Below are 20239 nucleotides of genomic sequence, written 5' to 3' on the forward strand. Positions count from 1 at the left end.
CAAGATGCACTGCGCCTTATATTATGGAAAGAGGCAGTGCCTCTTTCCTATCTGACCCGAGAAGAACAATGGGCTTTTTACGTCGCTTTGATTTTTCACCTTAAAACATTGTTCTACGAAGATCCAACCGTCCAAACTCAAATCCGATTTTGGAAACGTGATCTACGAAGCCCGATCTATGTTTTCTACTGATTGATTTGAGGATTTGTTGTGAGGTGCTTGCAAAACACTCTCCAAGTGTTGGATTTACATTTGGTGAAATCTTTGTGATATGTACATTGCAAGGTGGTGTCTAGGAGACCTAGTGCTTAATATCCGCGCAGCCAATGTGAGTATTTTACTCACTGAGAAACTATTATTTTCATATATTGATGAATTGCAAAATGTATATGATGGTTTATAAATCTGAACCGACTATATGTTGATAATATGTTTTGGATGTATTAAGTAATTTCAATTGTGAGTTGTTGTTGTGACTGAAAAATGTGATTTGAACTGATTTGAAGGATTTAATTGTGAGTTGTTGTTGTGATTTAAATTACGGAAATATTGATTGATGAAGTGATGTGTTAAATTGTTTATGAATTTATAAAGAAAGCATGTGTTGAAAGGCATAGTTTTTGAAAAGCAAAGGTATATGGTTTTGAGCATAAAGCATTGGACTGGAAAAGACCAATGGGCTAGCATCCCCTATGGCATAGGAATAAAGACCAATGGGCTAGCATCCCCTATGACATAGGATTAAAGACCAATGGGCTTGCATCCCCTATGGCATAGGATTGAAAACCAATGGGCTAGCATCCCCTATGGCAAAGGATTAAAGACTAATGGGCATGTATCCCTTTTGGCATAGGTTGTGGATCGGGATTGCAATTGGGCATGCATAGCATTGTTTTTACAAGTGTGATGTTTTCCTGATTTGATATATAGTGGTTGCTTTTGTAGGTCTCCTATAGTTGCTTTCATGATAATCTGCATAACTGATTTAAAAGCATTGAGCCATCAATCATAAAAGTAATATAGTAGGTGAGAATGTATGTAGTTGTCTCCCACAATGAAACTTCTACGTATAATCTTTGCTGTATAGTATTTGTTATATCAACTATAGTCGGTGTTTGCTATATCAGCTATAGGGGTCTTCAAACAAAAGTTTATAAAATTGGTAGCTGTTATAGTGTACGCATGACAAAAAAAGAGAGGAAAAATTGGTTTTTTTGCGAAAACTCAGTAAATAGTATATCTCTGAAGTCTTAGTGTAGTTATTTATACTAAGACGGTGGGTTCATAATTCCACCTGTGTGGATGTGACAACCCCCGCAACCGTGCAGACATTGATGCTTTGGTTGCAGGTTCTGCGGATATAGATATTGACTCGTCCACCTAGTGTATGAGATGCTATGATTGAAGCATATCGCAACAGTCATAAGTTGCGGACTCATGGGTAGTCCGCATTTTGGGTATTTTATCTATGGCTCGTGTCCTAAGTGGCATATGTATTTGTTGAGCCTATATTTTAGTATGTAATACGTGTAATGTGTTTTATAAGCATTAAATAGATAGACTTGTAAATGGTTCTTGTTGTAATTAACTGTTATGTATTAGATGTATTTCCGCTCATGATATGTGATTCGCTGCACATTGATTATTATAATCCGCTATTAGATGTAACTCTGAATATCAGGTACATGTTATGGAACGTGTACGTTATGTTGGCTAAGCGACACGTTGTCGTGCCACTGTGAAGATTCGTTTGTATGTTTTTTTAAAAAAAAAGGTTCGTCACACGGGGTGCTTTTGGCACAGTAAACCTCCAAATTGGGAAAAACTTATTTCTGAAATATTTGTTGACTGTTGTGTTAGCTTTCTAACACCACTGATTTCTCCACAATCCAATATTTGAGCCGAAAATTATAGTTAAAATATGGAGACATGCTCAATCTGGAATTGACAAATCCCGATTTTAACTCCACTTAATGAAATTCCAATTTTTTCCTTTCCTTGATTGATTAGGCTTAACCACATCTTCTAAGTTTTCCAATTTAAGTTGGACTCAGTATTGGATAAAATTATTCACCAACTTAACCAGTAGACTAAAACTTACAATCAAATAAGTTTTGACATCGAATCTATCAAACACTAAAAACCTAACAGAAACTACTATTGCCAATCACCTGTGTGGACCTCCTCTTATATTTTATTTTGAGAATTCATTCTTTCGCTGATTTGGTTGAAACGGTAGTGCCTTGATAGCCATTGGTCAATCAAAATAGCATGAGTGTTGGGCTTGATACTCCAAACTCATTGCCAACTCGGGTTCAAATTCAAAAAAGGGGAATGCTAGAAATCCTTTTAGTGTTCTTTTGGTGTCAATCTGGAATAATATAAATGTAATAAAAAAAATTAAAAAATTGCATCTATGTTATCTAGAAGGACATAGATGTAATTTTTTTATTATATTTATATCATTCTAAATGGACACTAGAAGAAGTTTTAGCATTCATCTTTAAAAAATACCCCAACACACCCCAAAACAGAATCTAGAAACATAAAACAAAAACACTTGTCAAAAGTCTTTAAAATACATTACCTATAACTCTTTCAAGTTCTGTTGCTAATAGCAAAAAAAAAAAAAAAAAAAAAAAAAAAAAACCTCTTGTTAAAGCAATCTTAATTTTCTTTTATCCGAAAAATATTAACCCATTGCCACCTTGATATTTCCCCTCATTTTCTTTTCCCCATAAGATCAAAAATGAATCCTTCCTCGTCCTCTTTGCTTGAAAAAAAAAAATAATAAAAAAAATTAGCCCACTCATACCAAGAAATCAAAGCATTCGTTTTGATTTAAGATTTTAAAATGTGTAATTTTAAAACCATAATTAAATATTTAGTAAAATTATAATTTAATCTTTAAAATTATAATTTTTAAAGACTTTTCTTATATTTATTATTTAAAAACACAAAAAAAATTTCTACATTTTTCAAATCACAATTTCTTTAAAAGAAATGCCCCAATTATACATTTTCTACAGCTTAATTTGCTTTCGCAATTTTAGTCCGTGAAATCAAATTCTAATCGCATCATAATAACGAAAAGGCCTTTAAAATTAATATTAGGATACTCTCCGGTTCTCTTAGTAGTAATGATAGACCGTGAACGTTCAACCGTCCTCTATCAGTCGCTTTTTAATAAAAAAAATATTATTTTATTATTCTTTCATTTTTTTTTTTAATTAAAATACACTTTATAAATAGAAAGTGTTGGACAGGCGACGAAGTATCATTTCTCGTGCTTTTAGTATTCGGTCCCTTGTGATGCGTAGACACTTTTATAAAAAAAAAAAATGCGAAAAATAAAAATATTCCTGAATTATAAAGACCGGAAACACTTCGGCTCTTTTCCCTCTGATCAGCTTCTGAGCAGACCAGACCGAGTTGGAGTGCAATGGAAAACCGAAAAGAAGAAGAAAACGTAGAAAACTGGAGCGAGGCAGTGGAGGACCTCGTCGCCACCGGAGATACAGACGGAGCCATCTCTCTCCTCGAAACGCGCGTTTCGAACCTCCAATCCCTAAGCTCCTCTAACCCAGCTGTCCTCCTCCAATTGGCCTCTGCCCTCGGCGACTTGGCCAGTCTCTACTCCTCTAAAGGCTTCTCTCTCAAAGCCGACGACCTTCGTTCTCGAGCCTCGCTCCTCAAACACCAAGCTCTTTCTCGGTACCCCTTTCTTTTTCTTTCTCTTTCTTTCCTTCTGTTTCTTTGCTCAGAAAATTGAAGCCTATGGAATTTTGGAATTTTGAATTTTTACGTCGTTCAATTTTTGATGTATGGGTTATTAATGGCGTCAAAAATAGGATTCTGATATTTTGGGAATTCTTTTTTATCAGAAACAAAACGGAGGGTCTGTTGGCTAAGTTTAGTTCTTCATTGTTATGGAAAAAGAGACCGAAAATTACGTAGAACAAATAACTTTTATTTATTGGTGCCATTTCTTGTTTCAGTGATGCAATAAAGAAGGAACAAAAGGAGGATCAAGTTTCGGCTGCCGATGATGCTTTGCGTGGCAATGATTCTGTCCACAACGATTCTTCAAGCGATGGTGCATTTTCCATTTCCTTAGTTTTTAGGCCTTTTGATGAATTTCATAGTTATCTTGATCACTGAATTATTTTCAAGACTAACACGTATTGGATTTTAGAAGTCCAGTAAAACCTTACCACAAAGATTATATCTGAGAAGTAACAAGGATTGGCTTCTTTGTGAAGGGCATCTTGAGCAACCGATTAAGTCTCCCTATGATGAAAAGCTGGGCAATGGGTCTTCAGATGATGGTACTATTCTTTCGCCTTGCGCTTCATTTTGTCTTCAGTCTCTGTGAATATTCAGTATTATGAAAGTTAGCGACTTGCTTGCTTGTTGGTGGTACTGTGGAAGGCTGAGTGCTGCGGTGTGGAAAATGGTGCATATATGCCTCTTTTGGTGCCTTTGGAGAGAAATGAACAATAGAATCTTTGAGGATTTGGAACGGTCCTTAGAGGAGATTTTATCCTCTTTCTACCATACATTGGACTTCGGCCTTTGTGTACCCTTTGTCTTTTAGCTTTGATGTCTTTCTTGATCGTTTTTCTCTTTCTACTTAGGTGTTTTCTTTGTATACTCCCAGAGTGTACTAAGAGGCGCCTTACGCTTTCAATGAGATTGGTTTATTACTTATCAAAAAAAATATTATGAAAGTTAGCTCGACAAGGCATTGTTACAACCGATTAGAGGAGGATAGATAAGATCTTTTAAAATCTGCAAATATTACACTTTGGATATTGAGCTTCACTCATGAATACAGGGTTTGTGTCTGCTAGTAATTCAGAAAATTGTATAAATTAGCGTAGGGGCAGAATTATTCAAAACAATGCATTTGACTACTATTTTAGTTTAGGGTTAAATATATTTTAACCCCCCAAACTACCACCCTTTCTCCGGATGGCCCCCCAAACTACCAATGCTTAGATTCTGGCCCCCCAAACTACCACTTTCTGATTTTTTGGCCCCATCCGTCTATTTATGCCGTTAATTCTAACAGAAATTGGTCAAAAACCCGAAAATACCCCTCCCTTAACCGTGGAAATTTCAAAGTGTAAGAGGGGTATTTTCGGGTTTCTGTTTAAAATTGACGGCATAAATGGACGGATGGGGCCAAAAAATCAGAAAGTGGTAGTTTGGGGGGCCAAAATCTAAGCATTGGTAGTTTAGGGGGCCATCCGGAGAAAGGGTGGTAGTTTGAGGGGCTAAAATATATTTAACCCTTTAGTTTATTAGGAAAGCGAACTAGATCCTGCATTGTACTTAAGATAGGTTTGAACAACTTCACCTCCATTAATCTTAAATGTCTTGCATGATTTCTCGTGCACTCAGGAGATCTATAACCGAGGAATGCACCAAATTGTTGGCAATCTACTTGAGGTCTGAATTGGTCATTCTTTTGCAACTGCTTGGAGGGTTGACTGATTGTGTTTTAATAAGATGTAGCTACTGCTATTATCCCTTATGGTATTTAAGTAGTACAATAGGTCGTAGTGGTAGGATACACGGTTACATACAAAATTGAAAAGACCCATACTCCCAAATCCTTTCATCTACTAGTTCCAGAAGTGGAATCTCAGCACCTTTCTATGAACATTTAACTTCTTAAATGCTTGCTAGAAACACGCTATTATTCATTCATGTTGTTGCAAAGTAAGATAGGGCAATCTATAATTACTTGTCAAACACATTGGTATTGGAACCAAATTTATGTTTGGTTTGGGATACCTACTATGGAAGTCAAAGAATTTTCACCTATATGCATGTCTATGATTAAAGGCTGATTAATATGTGCTAGCAATATGTTTTACAATCTTGGCTTGCTGATCTGCTATGTTTGGCAGACATTTATATTTCAAGTTAGAATTAGCAAATGAGTTGTCTCTTAAACGATATAATAGATGTTGCATGTGTAAGAATTGTGGTGAAATGTTGGACCATCTCCTTTTACATAGTGTTGCGACAAGGGAATTGTGGTTGTTAGCTTTATCTTTATTTGGTGTTCATTGGGTGACCCGGCTTGTGTTAGAAGTGTTTTGCTAGTTGGAAATGGAGATTTAATTGCCATGAAAAGAGTCAGATTTTGGGAGTAGTCCCTCTTTGCATATGGGATATGTCTTGATCATACTAAATACCCTGCTGATTTCAAGTAACTGGCTTTTGAAGTTCGTTGATTATGTTGTAAACGATCTTGTGAAAATTTACAGATTGGGAAGCTATCGCAGATCGGACACCTGATGAATTGCGCTTGTCACAATGTTTGCCCGAAGTATCAGAACTTTCATTGACAGATACCAAAGTTCAAACCCCTAAGCGGCGTGGAAGGGGAACATTCTCATATAATAAACATGAACTGTATAGTGACCAGTTATCGGATAAGGCAATTGTTGATAATTCAGAAGATGAAGATGTGTGCCATAATTCAAAAGGGGATGCAGATAAAAGATTTTGTAAGTCATCATTTTCATTCACTGCAATTCAATTCTTCATTGCCAAAATCATGTTTTGTTTTTGGTTTGTCTTAATTGCAAAGGGATACTCCCTCCATTGTGTTGCGCTGACCACCTCTCTTAATGTGACTATCCCATAAGTTTTTGCATTATGAAAAATCAATTAACATTTTTGCTCGATTTTCAACAATAGACGTTTTTTTAATATAAAAAGTGGAGCACAGTTATCACTATTCAAATGTCATTTCACAATTTAGGCCTATTTTTTTGGATAAATTATTTAGGGCGAATAATTTTTTTTTGATTTTCAACAATAGACGTTTTTTTAATATAAGAAGTGGAGCACAGTTATCACTATTCAAATGTCATTTCACAATTTAGGCCTATTTTTTTGGATAAATTATTTAGGGCGAATATTAGTGCACCAATGTATAATAGATGAGTTTGAATGCGCTTAATGGAGTCCCATAGAATTTAATAGTGGACTATCTTTATAGGACAGGGTGTAGAGGGATAGGGATCAATCAATCCTTCTCTGTATCATAGTTGTGAGTATGGCATAATATTTTATATGCACAGAATATATACAATGTTAGAATCCAGAGGAGAAGCTAAAAATTCTCGTTAGATAAGTACTGGTTAAGCTTATCTTACCCATGCAGATAATGCGAGCAGTGGCACCTTGACATTGATAAATTCTCCATGTCAGAGAACAATACTGACTCCCATTTGTAAAATTCAAACCGGTGTTCCTACTTAATTTTTGAGTGAGACCTGAATGATTCTGTAGAAAAGATGCTAAGAAACACTGTTATATATTTTTACTAACCTGTTTTTAATTATTTATTTCTTTGTGGTTTGAATAGAGTCTAATGAACCAGAATGGTGAAATGACAAAAATCATAATAAAAGATTTACTAGTAACTGGCACTCAATGGTATGACATGAAACTACAACCATTGCATATGAATTACAATTTTTTTTTTTTTTTTGGGGTGAGGGGTTTGTAATTGCAGGAGGTCTGTGTGTTCAGGTTGGATCTTAGCATTATGATAGAACTTTTATCGCATTGTTGTCATCAGTTGGTCTTGCCTGTGTGTGCATTAGCTTTATTTAAAACAGCATGCAGGATCTAAAGATTTGTTATTGTGAATTCAGCAAGTTATGGCACACGCCATGTTCTCATTCTCGATGACTTTCCACCTAGTACTAGGACAACAGAGCTAGAGAATCTTTTTCAAGACTTCAGGGATCGTGGATTTGTTATTCGCTGGGTCAACGATACAACTGCACTCGCAGTATTTCAAACACCATCAATAGGTGATTATATCTCTACTTGTTTCATCAATTTTATGGCATTAAACTTGATAAAATAATTAAATATCGGAGAAGTACCTTTTATTCCATAGTAGTGTGTTGCATTTTTACTTGCTGGTACACATAATTGTCGACCAATAATATACTTTGAAATTTATGGTGGGAATTGATATTGGTAGCTATTTCTACTCCTTCCTCGTTTTTCTTTTCTTTTCTTTCTTTTTTCTTTTTGTCAGAATCCCTATGAATTGGATTTCCTATGCGGGTTGTTAGTAGATGCTGCTATTTTACCTATTACAGGTTTGAAATTGTCTATTGGTGCATTACATCATAGGAGAAAAAAGATTGCAGCAAAAAGGCTTTTCTCTTAATAATGCGTCATTGAATAATCAATACATTTTCTTATATTCACCCACTCACATGGTAGTATGTCTGGAGTATCCTCAATGTGCTTAGAAGTTATTGTTTTGGAAAATTTAGACTAAATAATATATAAATACAGTTAACAGGCAATTAAAACCAGTGAAATTCTGAATTTGCTTTTCAAGATATGTTCTGTAACGACTCAGGAAAAGAGTTAGGCACATTTGTGTTATCACTCCAAAAGGACTAGTTAAATTACAATTAGAACTCCGTAGAATCACTTTTCTCAGCTGATAAAGAACCAATGTATGACTTAACATTTATGAACACCTATATAGTCCACTCACTCAATATGGACAATTCACCTACCCAATATGGGACTAACTTTATGGGGTGTCATATGCTCGAAGTTCACATTGCTAAGGTTTTGAGTTTACAACTATATTTTTTTGAGCCTTCATGTTAAACATTACAAATTCGTCCCATATGTTATTTTGGTCTTTAATTCAGAAAATAAGATTCTAGCATTTTGTATTATATATTAACATAAATTGAAAAAAATAAAAAATTGATCTCTGTTTTAATATATTATCAATTGAGGTTTCTAATAAAATAAAACGAGTTATGAAGGTATGGAAATAACCTCTGATGTAACAAAACCTTTGTACGAAAATAGATTTTGAGCATGGGCTTATTGGTAAGAGTAATTTTTGTAGCTATTTAATTGGCTAATGCCATATGATATATGTAGAAAGTCAATAGTTGGCTTTGTTTGCTATCCACTTAGCCTTGAAATTTTTTTGATGATGCATTTCATCGTTTCCAGAAAGGAAGTTATGCTAGAACACTTTTTAAAATGTTGTCTTCATGTTCTCTTAGAGATCAACAAGCTGAAAAATCTTAGGTTTACTTTTCCAAATGTCTGTTTGGCATTCATGATGGTTTGCACGACTCTGGTACTTGGGAGGTGTTTTACTTTGGTCCCCTTAGTTGACATTTTGGGGTTGGTAATTGACTTTTGTTTATAGAATATTTCTTCATGAATTGTTGACAGAGTAGTGATTCCCTCAATCTGGAACTACTTCTAAGTCACCGTCCCTTTATTTGCCATCACTATAGTGGCATTATTGTTACTGATAGTAGTATTTTGCGTTCTTGCTCCAATTTTATTCTTTCTTTCTTTTTTTATTTATTGATAAGTAATTTCAGTTAGTTATTTGACAATCTCAATGCTCTAATGCAGCGGTTGAGGCCTGCAATACCATTCGATGTCCATTCAAAGTGCGTATACTTGATGTGGATGACACTCTTATGAGCTTCATATCTCCAAAAGGTTAGTGATGTATCTTTTTGAAAATTATAGCATTGTACAGAATATAAGCTTGCTTTTCTGAAATTTCATTTCTTTATATCCTCTGTATCATGCACTTGAAATTTCAAGAAATGATAAGCCCCGATAAGTTTTCTGCTTGAAAGCTTTACTTTCATCTCTATTAAATGTTTCTTAGGGATATTGTAATGAGAGTAATATTATGGACCATTTTTTTATTTTCTTTTTATCCTCCTAAAATTGATATGGCTTTTAAAATCACTATTGAATTTGGGATGGATTATTATTGAATTTTGATCTAATAGTAATTTTAAAAGTCATATGAACTTTGAGAGGATAAAAAGATGGCCCCTAGCATAGGACCAAGCATTACTCTTGTAAGAAAAACGTACATTGCCACTAGTCTGATTGGCTTCATGGATATATTTGCTTCACAAGTAATAGATTCATTTAAGACAAAAAATATTTACCATTTTCTTGCAATTTAAAACAGATTTACTAAGTTTGATTTCATCTGCAACTGCAAGCATTAGGTTAATTTAATGTGCATACAAACCATTGCATGATAATAACTTTAGAGTATTTACACTGTGTTTTAGTACTAATTGGTTCAAGTAGGTGATCTTAGAATAAGCTTTTCAATCTGACCTGCTTTATCGGTCGATATCTCTTTCGATGTTAAATTTAATTCTAGTGCCTAAACAATCAAATTATGGTGACTAGAAAAATATCCATGCCTGATAACATGTTCGTCATCTTCTTGCAAAATTTCTTGAGGAAGGGTGAGAAGTAGTAAAAATTTTTGAGGCTTCATAGATATATTTATCGACTCATGTTGCACCACACCGTACAAAATGTGCTCTGTAAAGTCGCCGGGTTCGTCTTAAGTTGAACTAGTACAACATCCTCCTCTGCTCACTCTGATGTTGGTTTTTGTCTACATGGTAAGAGTATTGTGTAGTGTTACAAAGTAGGCAATAATATGCTCTAAATTTATCATACCTCCTCTTATTGTCGACCAGAGTGCTCCTTGAGATTAGCATCAACCTCAATGCAATCATTTTTTTGCAGGATCCCTTAACTGAGCAGTTTGTAGATTTTTTTTTTTAAAAAAAAAAAAAAACATTTTGGTGCTGGAGTGTAAAATATATCGTGTTTTCTGTGACACGGGTGTGATAAAATGGGTGTAAAAAGTAGTATTACTCTTTCTCGTATAGCTCTCTAAACGATACTAAAATCTTGTACTATTCATTCCAGACCTGGAACCTCCTCGGCCAAGGCCACAGACTTCAGCCAGAACTGCGCAGAGGTTGATTGCGCAGGGAATGGGATTGAAATTGCCTTCAGCAGCCTCTGGGTCACAAGAATTCAGAAATCAGGAAGATGGCAGAAGGAACCGCATATACACCAGGCAAAAATTGAAAAATGATGCTTGGGGTGATGATTAAAATTAAAGTTTTTTCCTTTTCACAAGACTTAAAATGATAAGCCCCTAATTCATCTATAGATTCATAATTATATACATAGGCTAGATGTCCTTCCCTTCTTTCCGGTTGTATTGCCCGAGTTACCTTCTAGCCTCAAAATTTTCTTATATGAAGTTGTGCGCATCCATATACAGGCTTCATTTGACAACGCTATTTTGGGAGTTTTTTTTTTTTTTGCTTTTCTGTTGCAAAAATTTTCTGATGTGACAGGTAAAAATAGTTTTTGATTGTTTTGTGAGTATTTGGTGATCAGCGATGTTTGTTAATGCTTTCGAGTTTTTGCTAAAAAGCAAAAAGCTCTAACAAAATACGTTATCAAACGAGGCCGCTAGAAAAGAATTTCTTTGGGTGATTATTTGAGCAACTACTGTTAAGTGCAAAATTCTCAAAGCACTGCTTTATTCATTAGCTGGATTCTATTGTAGCATAGGGTTTGGTCAATTTAGAATCCAAATTTTTTTATTTTTCTATATTGGTTATTCCAGTAGTATTAGCTTGTGGTTCCATGAGCTAGAGACCAAAGAATTTTAGATATACATCAAAAGCTTTTGTAATTGCAGATAATGCCTATCTAATATTAGTCAAAAATTGCAAACCTTGTCACAGGTTGGGATAGCCAGCAATTTGGACTTAGAGGTGCAAGGAATTATAAAAATAAAACATAAAAAAAATAAAAAAAACTTGGAATAGAAATAGTTATCAATAAGAGAATACCTTCAATAAGGATGGACCGTAAAACCTTAGTTTTATAGCCTTAAATAAAAAGGTACCACGTCATCTAAAAACACCAAATATAATATATATATATATATATAATAGACAAGAAAACACAGGATTATAAGACAATTTTTCTCCTTTCAACCCCACAGGATCTGCCCCTAACCACCCCCACAAAAACGGCCGGTACTGCAGGAGGCTTTATTCAGATTGATCTCTTTCTCGTAATGATCAACAGGTTCAAAAGCTGTGGAGGGGGTACTGGGTCTACAGGTCTAGCATCAGCTACTCCCCTTTTTTTTTTTTTTGAAATCGAAAATTGACTACTCTTAGTTGGCTTTGTGGTTGCGGATATGTAGGATTGTGGGTCAGGGGTACCTCTGTAGTTAGCTCCAACTTCTTTTTAGATGAAAATTAGCTCCAACTTCCGGTCTGTAATTTTCTTTTAGGCATAGATAGTTTTCTCCTATGTGTATTTTATGATCTTGTAGGGTTGTGGGTTGGGGGTGGCTCTTAAACAGTGCGGTGGCTCTGTTCATGGGTGGCGGTGGCTTTCGGCAGAATTCGGCGGCGGCGTTGCGTTGAGGAGGGTGATGGGTTGTGGGTCGGGGGGTGGTTTGTTTTGTGGTGGGCCGAATCTTAGGCCTTTGGCAGTACTGGCTCTATTCGTGGGTGGCGGTGGCTTTTGGCAGAATCCGGCGGCGGTGTTGGGTCGAGGAGGTGGTGGTTTTTTAGTACTAGTTGGACTCTTGAAAGGAAAAACCAAAAATTACGTTCTTTTCTTTTTTTCACAATATTTAGGTACTTTCATGTCTATTGTATTTAGTTTTTTTAAATGATGTGTCAACTTCTTATTAGAAGCTGTAAAACATCACTTTTACAGCCCATCCTTATAGAAGGGGCTCTCATTAATTAATCATTCACGCCAAAATGAGTAGTTTTGAAACCTATCAAAATAAAAATATGAATCATTATCTTTTTTTTTTTTGAACAAAAAATTAATATTCGGGAAAATATATAATTTAGCTCTATGAATTATCACCACATTTTTGTTTACGCCTCCAAACATTTAAAAATGACGTTAGGGCCCCCTAAACTACCATTCTTTGTCAAATTCGACACTTTGGCGTTTTTCTTCCCAAAATACCTTTAATGTAATGGAAAAAAAAAAAAAAAAAAAAAAAAAAAAAAGATTAAGGTGGCTAATATGAAGGGGTCATCCTTTTTTGGTATTTTTCAGTCCTTTTTTATCGTTTTTTGTTTTATTTTTTTTTCAAATGTTAATTTTTTTTTAGGTTAAATATTTCATTGGTACCTGAGTTTTAAGTCATTTTAAATTTAATACCTGAGTTTTATTTTGTATCATAGGTAATACCTTAATTAGTAGTAAAAACTTAGTTGCTATATCTGTTAGATTTTCCATCCAAATTTTAACGGCCCGCCGCGTGTCAACCGTTGAGGTTGACACGTGGCACTATATATAAATAAATAAATAAATAAAATTTAAAAAAATTAATTAAAAATATCAAAATTTAAAAAAGAAATTGAAAAAATATATATATATTTGTTGGGTTTTGGCCCTTGGGGTTGGTTCGGGCACCCCCAGAGTGGCTGGTCTAGGGTTGGCCGAACCACCCCCGTGGCCCTAAGGGGTGGTTTGGCCACCCCTAAGGGCTAAAATCCATTCATTTTTTATTTTTATTTTTTTAAATTTTTTTTTTATAGTACCACGTGTCAACTTTAAGTAGACCGTTAAAATTTGGACGGAAAATCTAATAAAGGTATTAATTGAGTTTTTATCCCTAACTCAGATACCACCTATAATACAGAATAAAACTTATGTACTAAATTTAAAATTGCTTAAAATTCAAGTACTAATGAGATATTTAACCCCTTTTTTTTTTTTATTAACTTTAAAGATATTTTGAAAAGAAAAATGCTGAAGCGTAGAATTTGACACAGAATGATAGTTTAGGGGCCAATAACGTCACTTTTAAAGTTCTTTTCCTTCATGCTTCCAACAGTCTCAAAAAGAGATTGAATTTGCCAAAGATTTTCAAGTGCATGTTAAAATTTTGTCAATATTAAGGCAATGTTTGTTTCAATGTAGCAATTTTTTTGATACAGTATAAGTTAATTGTATTATTAGGCATAAAGCTAATCATCCTGTCGAATATTACCTCGAATGAATTATGGTTTTCTGGTCGAGTTACGGAATGAGCGACCTATAGGCTAAATTAAAATGTCTTGTACTATGTATAGGCATATTGTTAAGTCAATTAAATACTGATAAATGAGTGAAGCTGCCAAAAGAAAAAAAAGGGTTATTATTGGGTCAATGTCGATAGAGTGGATCATTGTGAATGTCGGCTGCAGAGCATGGTGGTATGTTTTGATCCTAAGTGTCTCACATTACTTAATTACAATTTTGACTATATGTATATATGCTCTTGATCAACATCCTCTTGGTCGACCGATTTCAAGAATAAAAACATGGCAACCGCTTTCTAGCTTTCCCCTGAAAATTTTCTAAGAGAAACATGATATTTGACATTTAATTTGATTTCTAAAAGTGCTACGTGTCATTTAATATGTGAGAAGCACGCGTTGTTTTAATAGTACTTCTTACATATTTTTTTAACAACATGAACAAAAAAAATAAATGATTTTCACATGTTTAAGGGACGGGTAATGCTACAAAGCATCACTTTTTTGGAATTTATCCGGAAAAATTAATGTGGATGGTGCATTTGTAATATATAGAGGAGTAAAATTACAAAGCGCCATCCACATCACTTTTTTTGGAATTCGTAAAAAAAAATAAAAAATTAATGCTATGTAAAATTACTTTTAAGGACACATTGCACCTTTAAAGATTGAGTTAGGAATACTTGCATCCCAATTTATAAAACTTTTTTTTTTATTTTCTTTTTTATTTTTTATTTTTACGGGCTTGGAGCGGACCACTTTGGTTCAGCCTCTAAAGGGCCCAACGCAGCCCAGCCCAATTCTGAAATCTAAAAACCCTACGCTGGTAAAGCTCACCGCTTAAACCCTACTCTGGTAGGCCCCCCTCTCCACGATCGAATTCTTCCACCGCAGATCGAACCTATTCAATTCTGTGGAGGGACGACGTCGTTTTCTTCAATAAACCTAATTACATTTAGAAGTTGGTGTTTTCGTTGTGGCCGAAGCACAGAGGCGAAAGAGAAATGGGGAAGACGACGTACAGGAGGCTGCAGGGGAGCCAGAACCTGAGGCAAAGGCTTTTGCTGGCGACGCTCTCGGCAAGTCCCGTTCTGATAGAGGAAATCCGCGCCGACGAGACTCTGCCTGGCCTTCGCCCCCACGAGGTCTCCCTCCTCCGTTTGTTCGAGATGGTCTCCGACGACTGCGTTGTCGAAATCAACGAAACCGGTAACTTTTTTTTGTTGCCTCCATAATTATACCCTTTGCTCCCCCCATTGATGGGAAAACAGTGATATGGGTATTATTAACACTGGTATACTGATATTCTTGCTGGTTTGATTTGGTATATGTGTGGCAGGGACCAAACTGAAGTACAAGCCCGGCATTGTGATGGGTGGGAGACATCTTGTACATGACTGTGGTGTTAGTCGGTCCATTGGGTATTTCTTGGAGCCATTGATTTTTCTTGGTTTGTTTGCCAAGAAACCTCTTACGATAAGGCTCAAAGGTGACATTTTTCTTGGACCCATTGACTATGCTTAGTTGGTTTATGCTATGCTGTAGTTATTTTTATTTGACTTGTTATTGTTGCCCTCATTGGCTTCTTCTCTGTAATTTTTGTTTAATACACGTGTAACGTAAGCTTCAGGCCTTGAGCATTTAGAAGGTGTCACTTTAGCTAATACAGGAATAGCTGTGGCGCACGGATTAATTAATAAAATGAATGTGAACTTAAATAAAAGAAAATAGAAGTATTTTGTATGAATGAAGTTCTCTTAGTATGAACTTATATATTTTGATGGCACTTTTGATTAGAGGAAAAGGAAAATATCAGTTTGGATTCATTATAATTTTTATAGCAGATTTAAATGGTTAAATGGAATAAAATCTGCAATATTTTAAGCCTTTAGAACTTTTGGTAATGGTGTTCGAGTTGGAGCAAAATTTTCTTTTCATTCGTGAGGTGTAAAATTTTGTAACCTTAAAATCTAAGGAAAAGCGGGAGGGGGGGGGGGGGGGGGGAAGAAAGACAAAGTAAACCACATTGTAAAAATATGGTGTGTTATGTTTACATTGAGTCAAGCAGCTTAAGCATGACGTGTAAGACCCAACTTTTTTAATTTTTATTTACAGTTTTATATATGACCCAAGAGATTTGGAAGATGGTGCCAATTTTTTATTTTTTATTTTTTTTTGTGTGTGTGTTTGAAAGGAAAGAAATCTTAAGTGTTTCGAGGTTTTTTCATACATTGTATCTTTGGTCGGTGGCTTTTTTGTCACCTCTGTCGATTCGCTTTGCTGATTTCCTTGTTCATTTTTCTCTTCCTAGGTAGGCGTTTCCTTTTATATACTTCCAGTGTACATAGGGGCGCCTTACGCTTTCAATAAAACTAAATTTACTTATAAAAAAAAATGTTGTATATGATATATGTGATGCTGTTTTTTAGGAATTACAAATGATCCTAAGGACCCATCTGTTGATACATTCCGGTCTACTACCATTCCCTTGTTAAAGCGCTTTGGAGTTCCTTCAGAAGGATTAGATCTAAAAATAGAGAGTCGTGGATCTCCTCCCCATGGAGGTGGAGAAGTTGTTTTGGCGGTTCCAATTGTTCAAAGTCTAAATGTGAGTTTTCGTGTATCTATTAGTAGTTCATCTATTTTGTAGTTTTCTTATATGATTTGGTCTACAGGCTGTAACCTGGACCGATTTCGGAATGGTTAAGAGGATTAGAGGAGTTACTTTCTCAACCAGGGTGTCTTCCCAGTTTGAAAATACCATGATACATGCTGCTCGTGGAATTTTTAATAACTTTATTCCAGATGTTCACATCTTTACTGATCATAAAGCAGGCCCACAAGCTGGAAAGTATGCTTTCTTTTTAAGTAGATAGCATTAGCTTTTGACGAGGATATATTTTGGTGAAATTGTGAAGTGTTTTTCAAGTTTCTTGTTCAACAAGTTTGGCTCATTTAGAGAATGATGATTTGATGGCAGCTCACGCGGTTTTGGAATTTCATTGGTTGCGGAAACTAATGCTGGTTGCTTCATCTCTGCTGATACTGCTGTTGCTTATGCACGGACAGAAGAAACAAATGATTTTGAAGACGAGAAGAAAGAGTTGACGCCCCCCGGAGATGTTGGCGAGCAAATTGCTTCTGTACTACTTGGGGAGATTGAGCAAGGCGGAGTGGTAGATTCGACACACCAGGTTTGTGCCATGTCATTGCCGTTTTAATCTTTTAAACCCATGCCCTTTCTTATTTATTTACTATATCAATGAGTTGTGTACAGTTCATTGGACCAAGTTTGACCTTACATTTGTATAGTACACTTGCAGTTCTATTTTATTCTTTTAAAGAAAACGTTTAGTTTATATGTCTCAAATGTATTGACCTTATGTTTTACTAGATTGGTCATGTCTTTGTTTTGGATGTTTGAATAAGAGAAATGGTATTATTTCCTTATATGAGACATGGAAGTTGTATGCATGGATTAAGTTATTGCATCGAATTCAATTTAATGGTTTAAAGAACTTACTTTTTCTTGGTAACATGCCCCCAATAGTCTTGAATCCATTTTGAGCTAGAGATGTTGGCAATTAATGGTTGAAAATGTTAAACCAACTACTTCTTTTAGTTTTTGACCCCACAATTTACAGGGTTTTTCTCCCTGAAGTTTAGCGTCACTGTTACATCTAGTCAATATGTTTAGTCTTGGGCACAAAGGCTATTCTCCCGGGGGTTGATTTCTGGGCTGTCCAACATATTGGGAGAGATGGAAATCGGGCTGCTCACCATCTGGCTATGTTAGCTGTGTTTAGTCAGTTGAATCATGTTTGGCTTGATTTGTTTCCTTTGTGCCTTTCTAGCATTGTAAACTCTGACTCTACTTTGTCTGATTATTAATGACATTCTATAATTTCAAAAAAATATGTTATTGTTTTATACCTGTTTAGAGTTTAATGCATTGGTAGATGCATTGACTTTAATGCAAGTTGGAACTGTGATTCAAATGTATTCGTGTAGAGGATTTTGCACATGAGAAGCTGGGTTTAAATTTGAATCCTAATGCTGGTTGGAAATGAAAAAAAAAAACCCAAAGAACAAAGATATGAAATGCATTCTGCTTATGGTTGGTTCCATTTGTTTTTGTTGTCGTTGACCTCCTCTAATTGTCTTTACTGTTATGACTGCTTTGTAGGGTTTGTTATTTCTGCTTTGCGCATTATGTCCACAAGATGTTTCGAAGGTTCGGGTAGGAAAGCTTTCGCCCTACGGGATCGAATCGTTGAGACAAATCAGAGATTTTCTTGGTGTCAAATTTGTTATCAAGCCAGATCCATCCACAGGGACAGTTCTACTCAAATGTATTGGCTCCGGATTCAAGAACCTATCAAGAAAGGTGTCATGATGGTAGCTTGTACAAGTTAATGATTTCATATATTATCTGATATCTCATATAAATCAAAGTATTTTCAACGGGCCCTACATGCATCGACTTGGAAAGAATTTTGTTCTCCGGCTTTATATGTCTTGTTGACTTGAAGTTTGACATCATCATGTCAGCTAAGATATAAGGAGAGAGATTTTGATTTCTTTTCATCAGGTTCTAAACAGATGACTTTTTGTTGAATATAAACTTGAAATAAGTATGTATCTTAGATTCTTAGGCATGCCAACATGCACATATCAAACATTTGGGAGGAAACTATTATTATGTTTGGGTTGCATGCAATAGACTTGATCTCGGACTTTATTCCTATACAGAAGTTTTCTATTTTACAATGTAAGCTTCTTCTTCCTGTAGACATTCTTCATTGGAATTGAACGAAAGAATCTAGAATTTTTTTTTTTTTGAATAATAATAAAAAATAAATAAAAAGCAAAAAAGAAAAAGCAAATTTCATTCCTCAGTGCTCAAAATTTGTTGGAAAGGCTTAGAAGGAGAAAACGGCTTAGGGATTTAGCCAAGGATTCTTCTTACAAGTCAGCTCCATATTATTTTTAGATCCAAAAGATAAAAAAGGAAGTTCATTCCATCGAGCAAGATGATCCTCATTTGTGTACTAATTATTTTTAGATCCAAAAGATAAAAAAGGAAGTTCATTCCATCGAGCAAGATGATCCTCATTTGTGTACAGAAGTAGGTACAAATATCACAATTATGCCCATTACCTGCACTCTGCATGGTAGATCATGTGTGATTTTCCCTCTACCATTGTTGTTTTATTCATAGTTTTCTCCTGTTTTCTTTGCTAAGCTTCTTTTTATTTTTTTTCCTAAGCAAGAACAAGGGGAGGAGAAGGTAAGGGGGAGAGAACATCAAATAAAAAACACAAAAGGTGGGGTAGGGAAGCCCAACAAAGGCCCCAGGACAGCCAATACAATACAGGAAAAACCTAAATTTTATTGGGAATGAGTCATATGAATGGCCCCAACTATTAGAGTTTTGGCTCACTCGCCAAGAAAAGGGCCGCTTGAAATGGCAGTTTGAAGGAGCAGTCCAAAGTTGGATTTGCTTGAAATAACTACTGCAACAACAAACAAACTTGAAAACTACATAAGAGAGGAGTACTAGTAATAACTAAATCAGAGCCGCTGAAGAGGAATACCACCGCAATGTCCAGCAAGGGAGGTGCCTGGTGAAGAAGGCTTGGTGGATACTATAACTGGATTTATAATAGAGGAGAAGCTGCAGATCTGTCACATCAGCCAAAAAAAAAGCAACGGATTCGGCCATGAGTACAACCCACGCGTGCCAAGGTGGGGGGTGGTGTGCATGTGAAGGGGCAAAGGGAACTAACAGATGCAGCAGAGGCAGGTGATGATGAAGGGACGGCGCATGGACAATGGAGGGAAGGGAGACACGGTAGATCTGGCTTCCAAATTGTAAACAAAAAGGAAATGGAAAAATGAGAGGGAAGAAAGAGAAAATTGGAGAGAGATAGACTGTCGACTAGGCCCCTCATATCCTTTGTTTTTTTTTTTTTTGAAGTAAAATGTATCATGTTTTGAAAATATTGAAAATTTATTAGAAAATTGTTACTTTTTCACAAAAAAAAAAAAAAAAAAAATTTTACTCAACCAGTTTTAATTCATCACAAGTGCAGAGTCCGTTTTCTAGTGAGAGAAGCTCCCGTTTTCTAGTGAGAGAGAGAGCCGGCAATTTGTCTTTGTTTTGGGGGAGGGAGGCTTCACGCCTCCCTCCTCCCTGGGTTTTTTGTCGTTGGTCATTTTAGTCTTAGAAGCTAAGATGGTTCTTTTGATGTAGTTGAGTCATCCGATCACTAGGGTTGTGGAAGTTTAGT

General features: G+C 35.5%; 2 protein-coding genes across 2 annotated transcripts; both read left to right on the forward strand.

Moving 5' to 3' along the window:
• Positions 1-3342: 3342 nt before the first annotated feature.
• LOC133877870 (uncharacterized) lies at positions 3343-11174 on the forward strand. Its single transcript, XM_062316317.1, has 7 exons — positions 3343-3714; positions 3999-4096; positions 4263-4328; positions 6282-6524; positions 7683-7844; positions 9448-9537; positions 10792-11174. Exons 1-7 carry the CDS (start codon positions 3443-3445, stop codon positions 10980-10982), a joined length of 1122 nt encoding a protein of 373 aa, XP_062172301.1. The 5' UTR covers positions 3343-3442; the 3' UTR covers positions 10983-11174.
• A 3634-nt stretch (positions 11175-14808) lies between these two features.
• Positions 14809-18721, forward strand: LOC133877823 (probable RNA 3'-terminal phosphate cyclase-like protein). Its single transcript, XM_062316247.1, has 6 exons — positions 14809-15155; positions 15286-15435; positions 16376-16554; positions 16622-16797; positions 16927-17140; positions 18133-18721. The coding sequence occupies exons 1-6, from the start codon at positions 14951-14953 to the stop codon at positions 18340-18342; spliced, it is 1134 nt and encodes a 377-aa protein (XP_062172231.1). The 5' UTR covers positions 14809-14950; the 3' UTR covers positions 18343-18721.
• Positions 18722-20239: the final 1518 nt, after the last annotated feature.

This window comes from Alnus glutinosa, chromosome 9 (assembly GCF_958979055.1).
Source record: "Alnus glutinosa chromosome 9, dhAlnGlut1.1, whole genome shotgun sequence".
NCBI classification, from domain to species: Eukaryota; Viridiplantae; Streptophyta; class Magnoliopsida; order Fagales; family Betulaceae; genus Alnus; species Alnus glutinosa.

What these genes read in the sequence shown, in the direction of transcription:
- LOC133877870 (XM_062316317.1), top strand. Translation starts at nt 3,443, where the DNA reads ATGGAAAACCGAAAAGAAGAAGAAAACGTAGAAAACTGGAGCGAGGCA. An exon ending in AAACACCAAGCTCTTTCTCG is followed by an intron (nt 3,715 to 3,998) that starts GTACCCCTTTCT and finishes TTCTTGTTTCAG; the next exon opens with TGATGCAATAAAGAAGGAAC. An exon ending in GAGCTTCATATCTCCAAAAG is followed by an intron (nt 9,538 to 10,791) that starts GTTAGTGATGTA and finishes TATTCATTCCAG; the next exon opens with ACCTGGAACCTCCTCGGCCA.
- LOC133877823 (XM_062316247.1), top strand. Translation starts at nt 14,951, where the DNA reads ATGGGGAAGACGACGTACAGGAGGCTGCAGGGGAGCCAGAACCTGAGG. An exon ending in TCTTACGATAAGGCTCAAAG is followed by an intron (nt 15,436 to 16,375) that starts GTGACATTTTTC and finishes GCTGTTTTTTAG; the next exon opens with GAATTACAAATGATCCTAAG. An exon ending in CAATTGTTCAAAGTCTAAAT is followed by an intron (nt 16,555 to 16,621) that starts GTGAGTTTTCGT and finishes TTTGGTCTACAG; the next exon opens with GCTGTAACCTGGACCGATTT.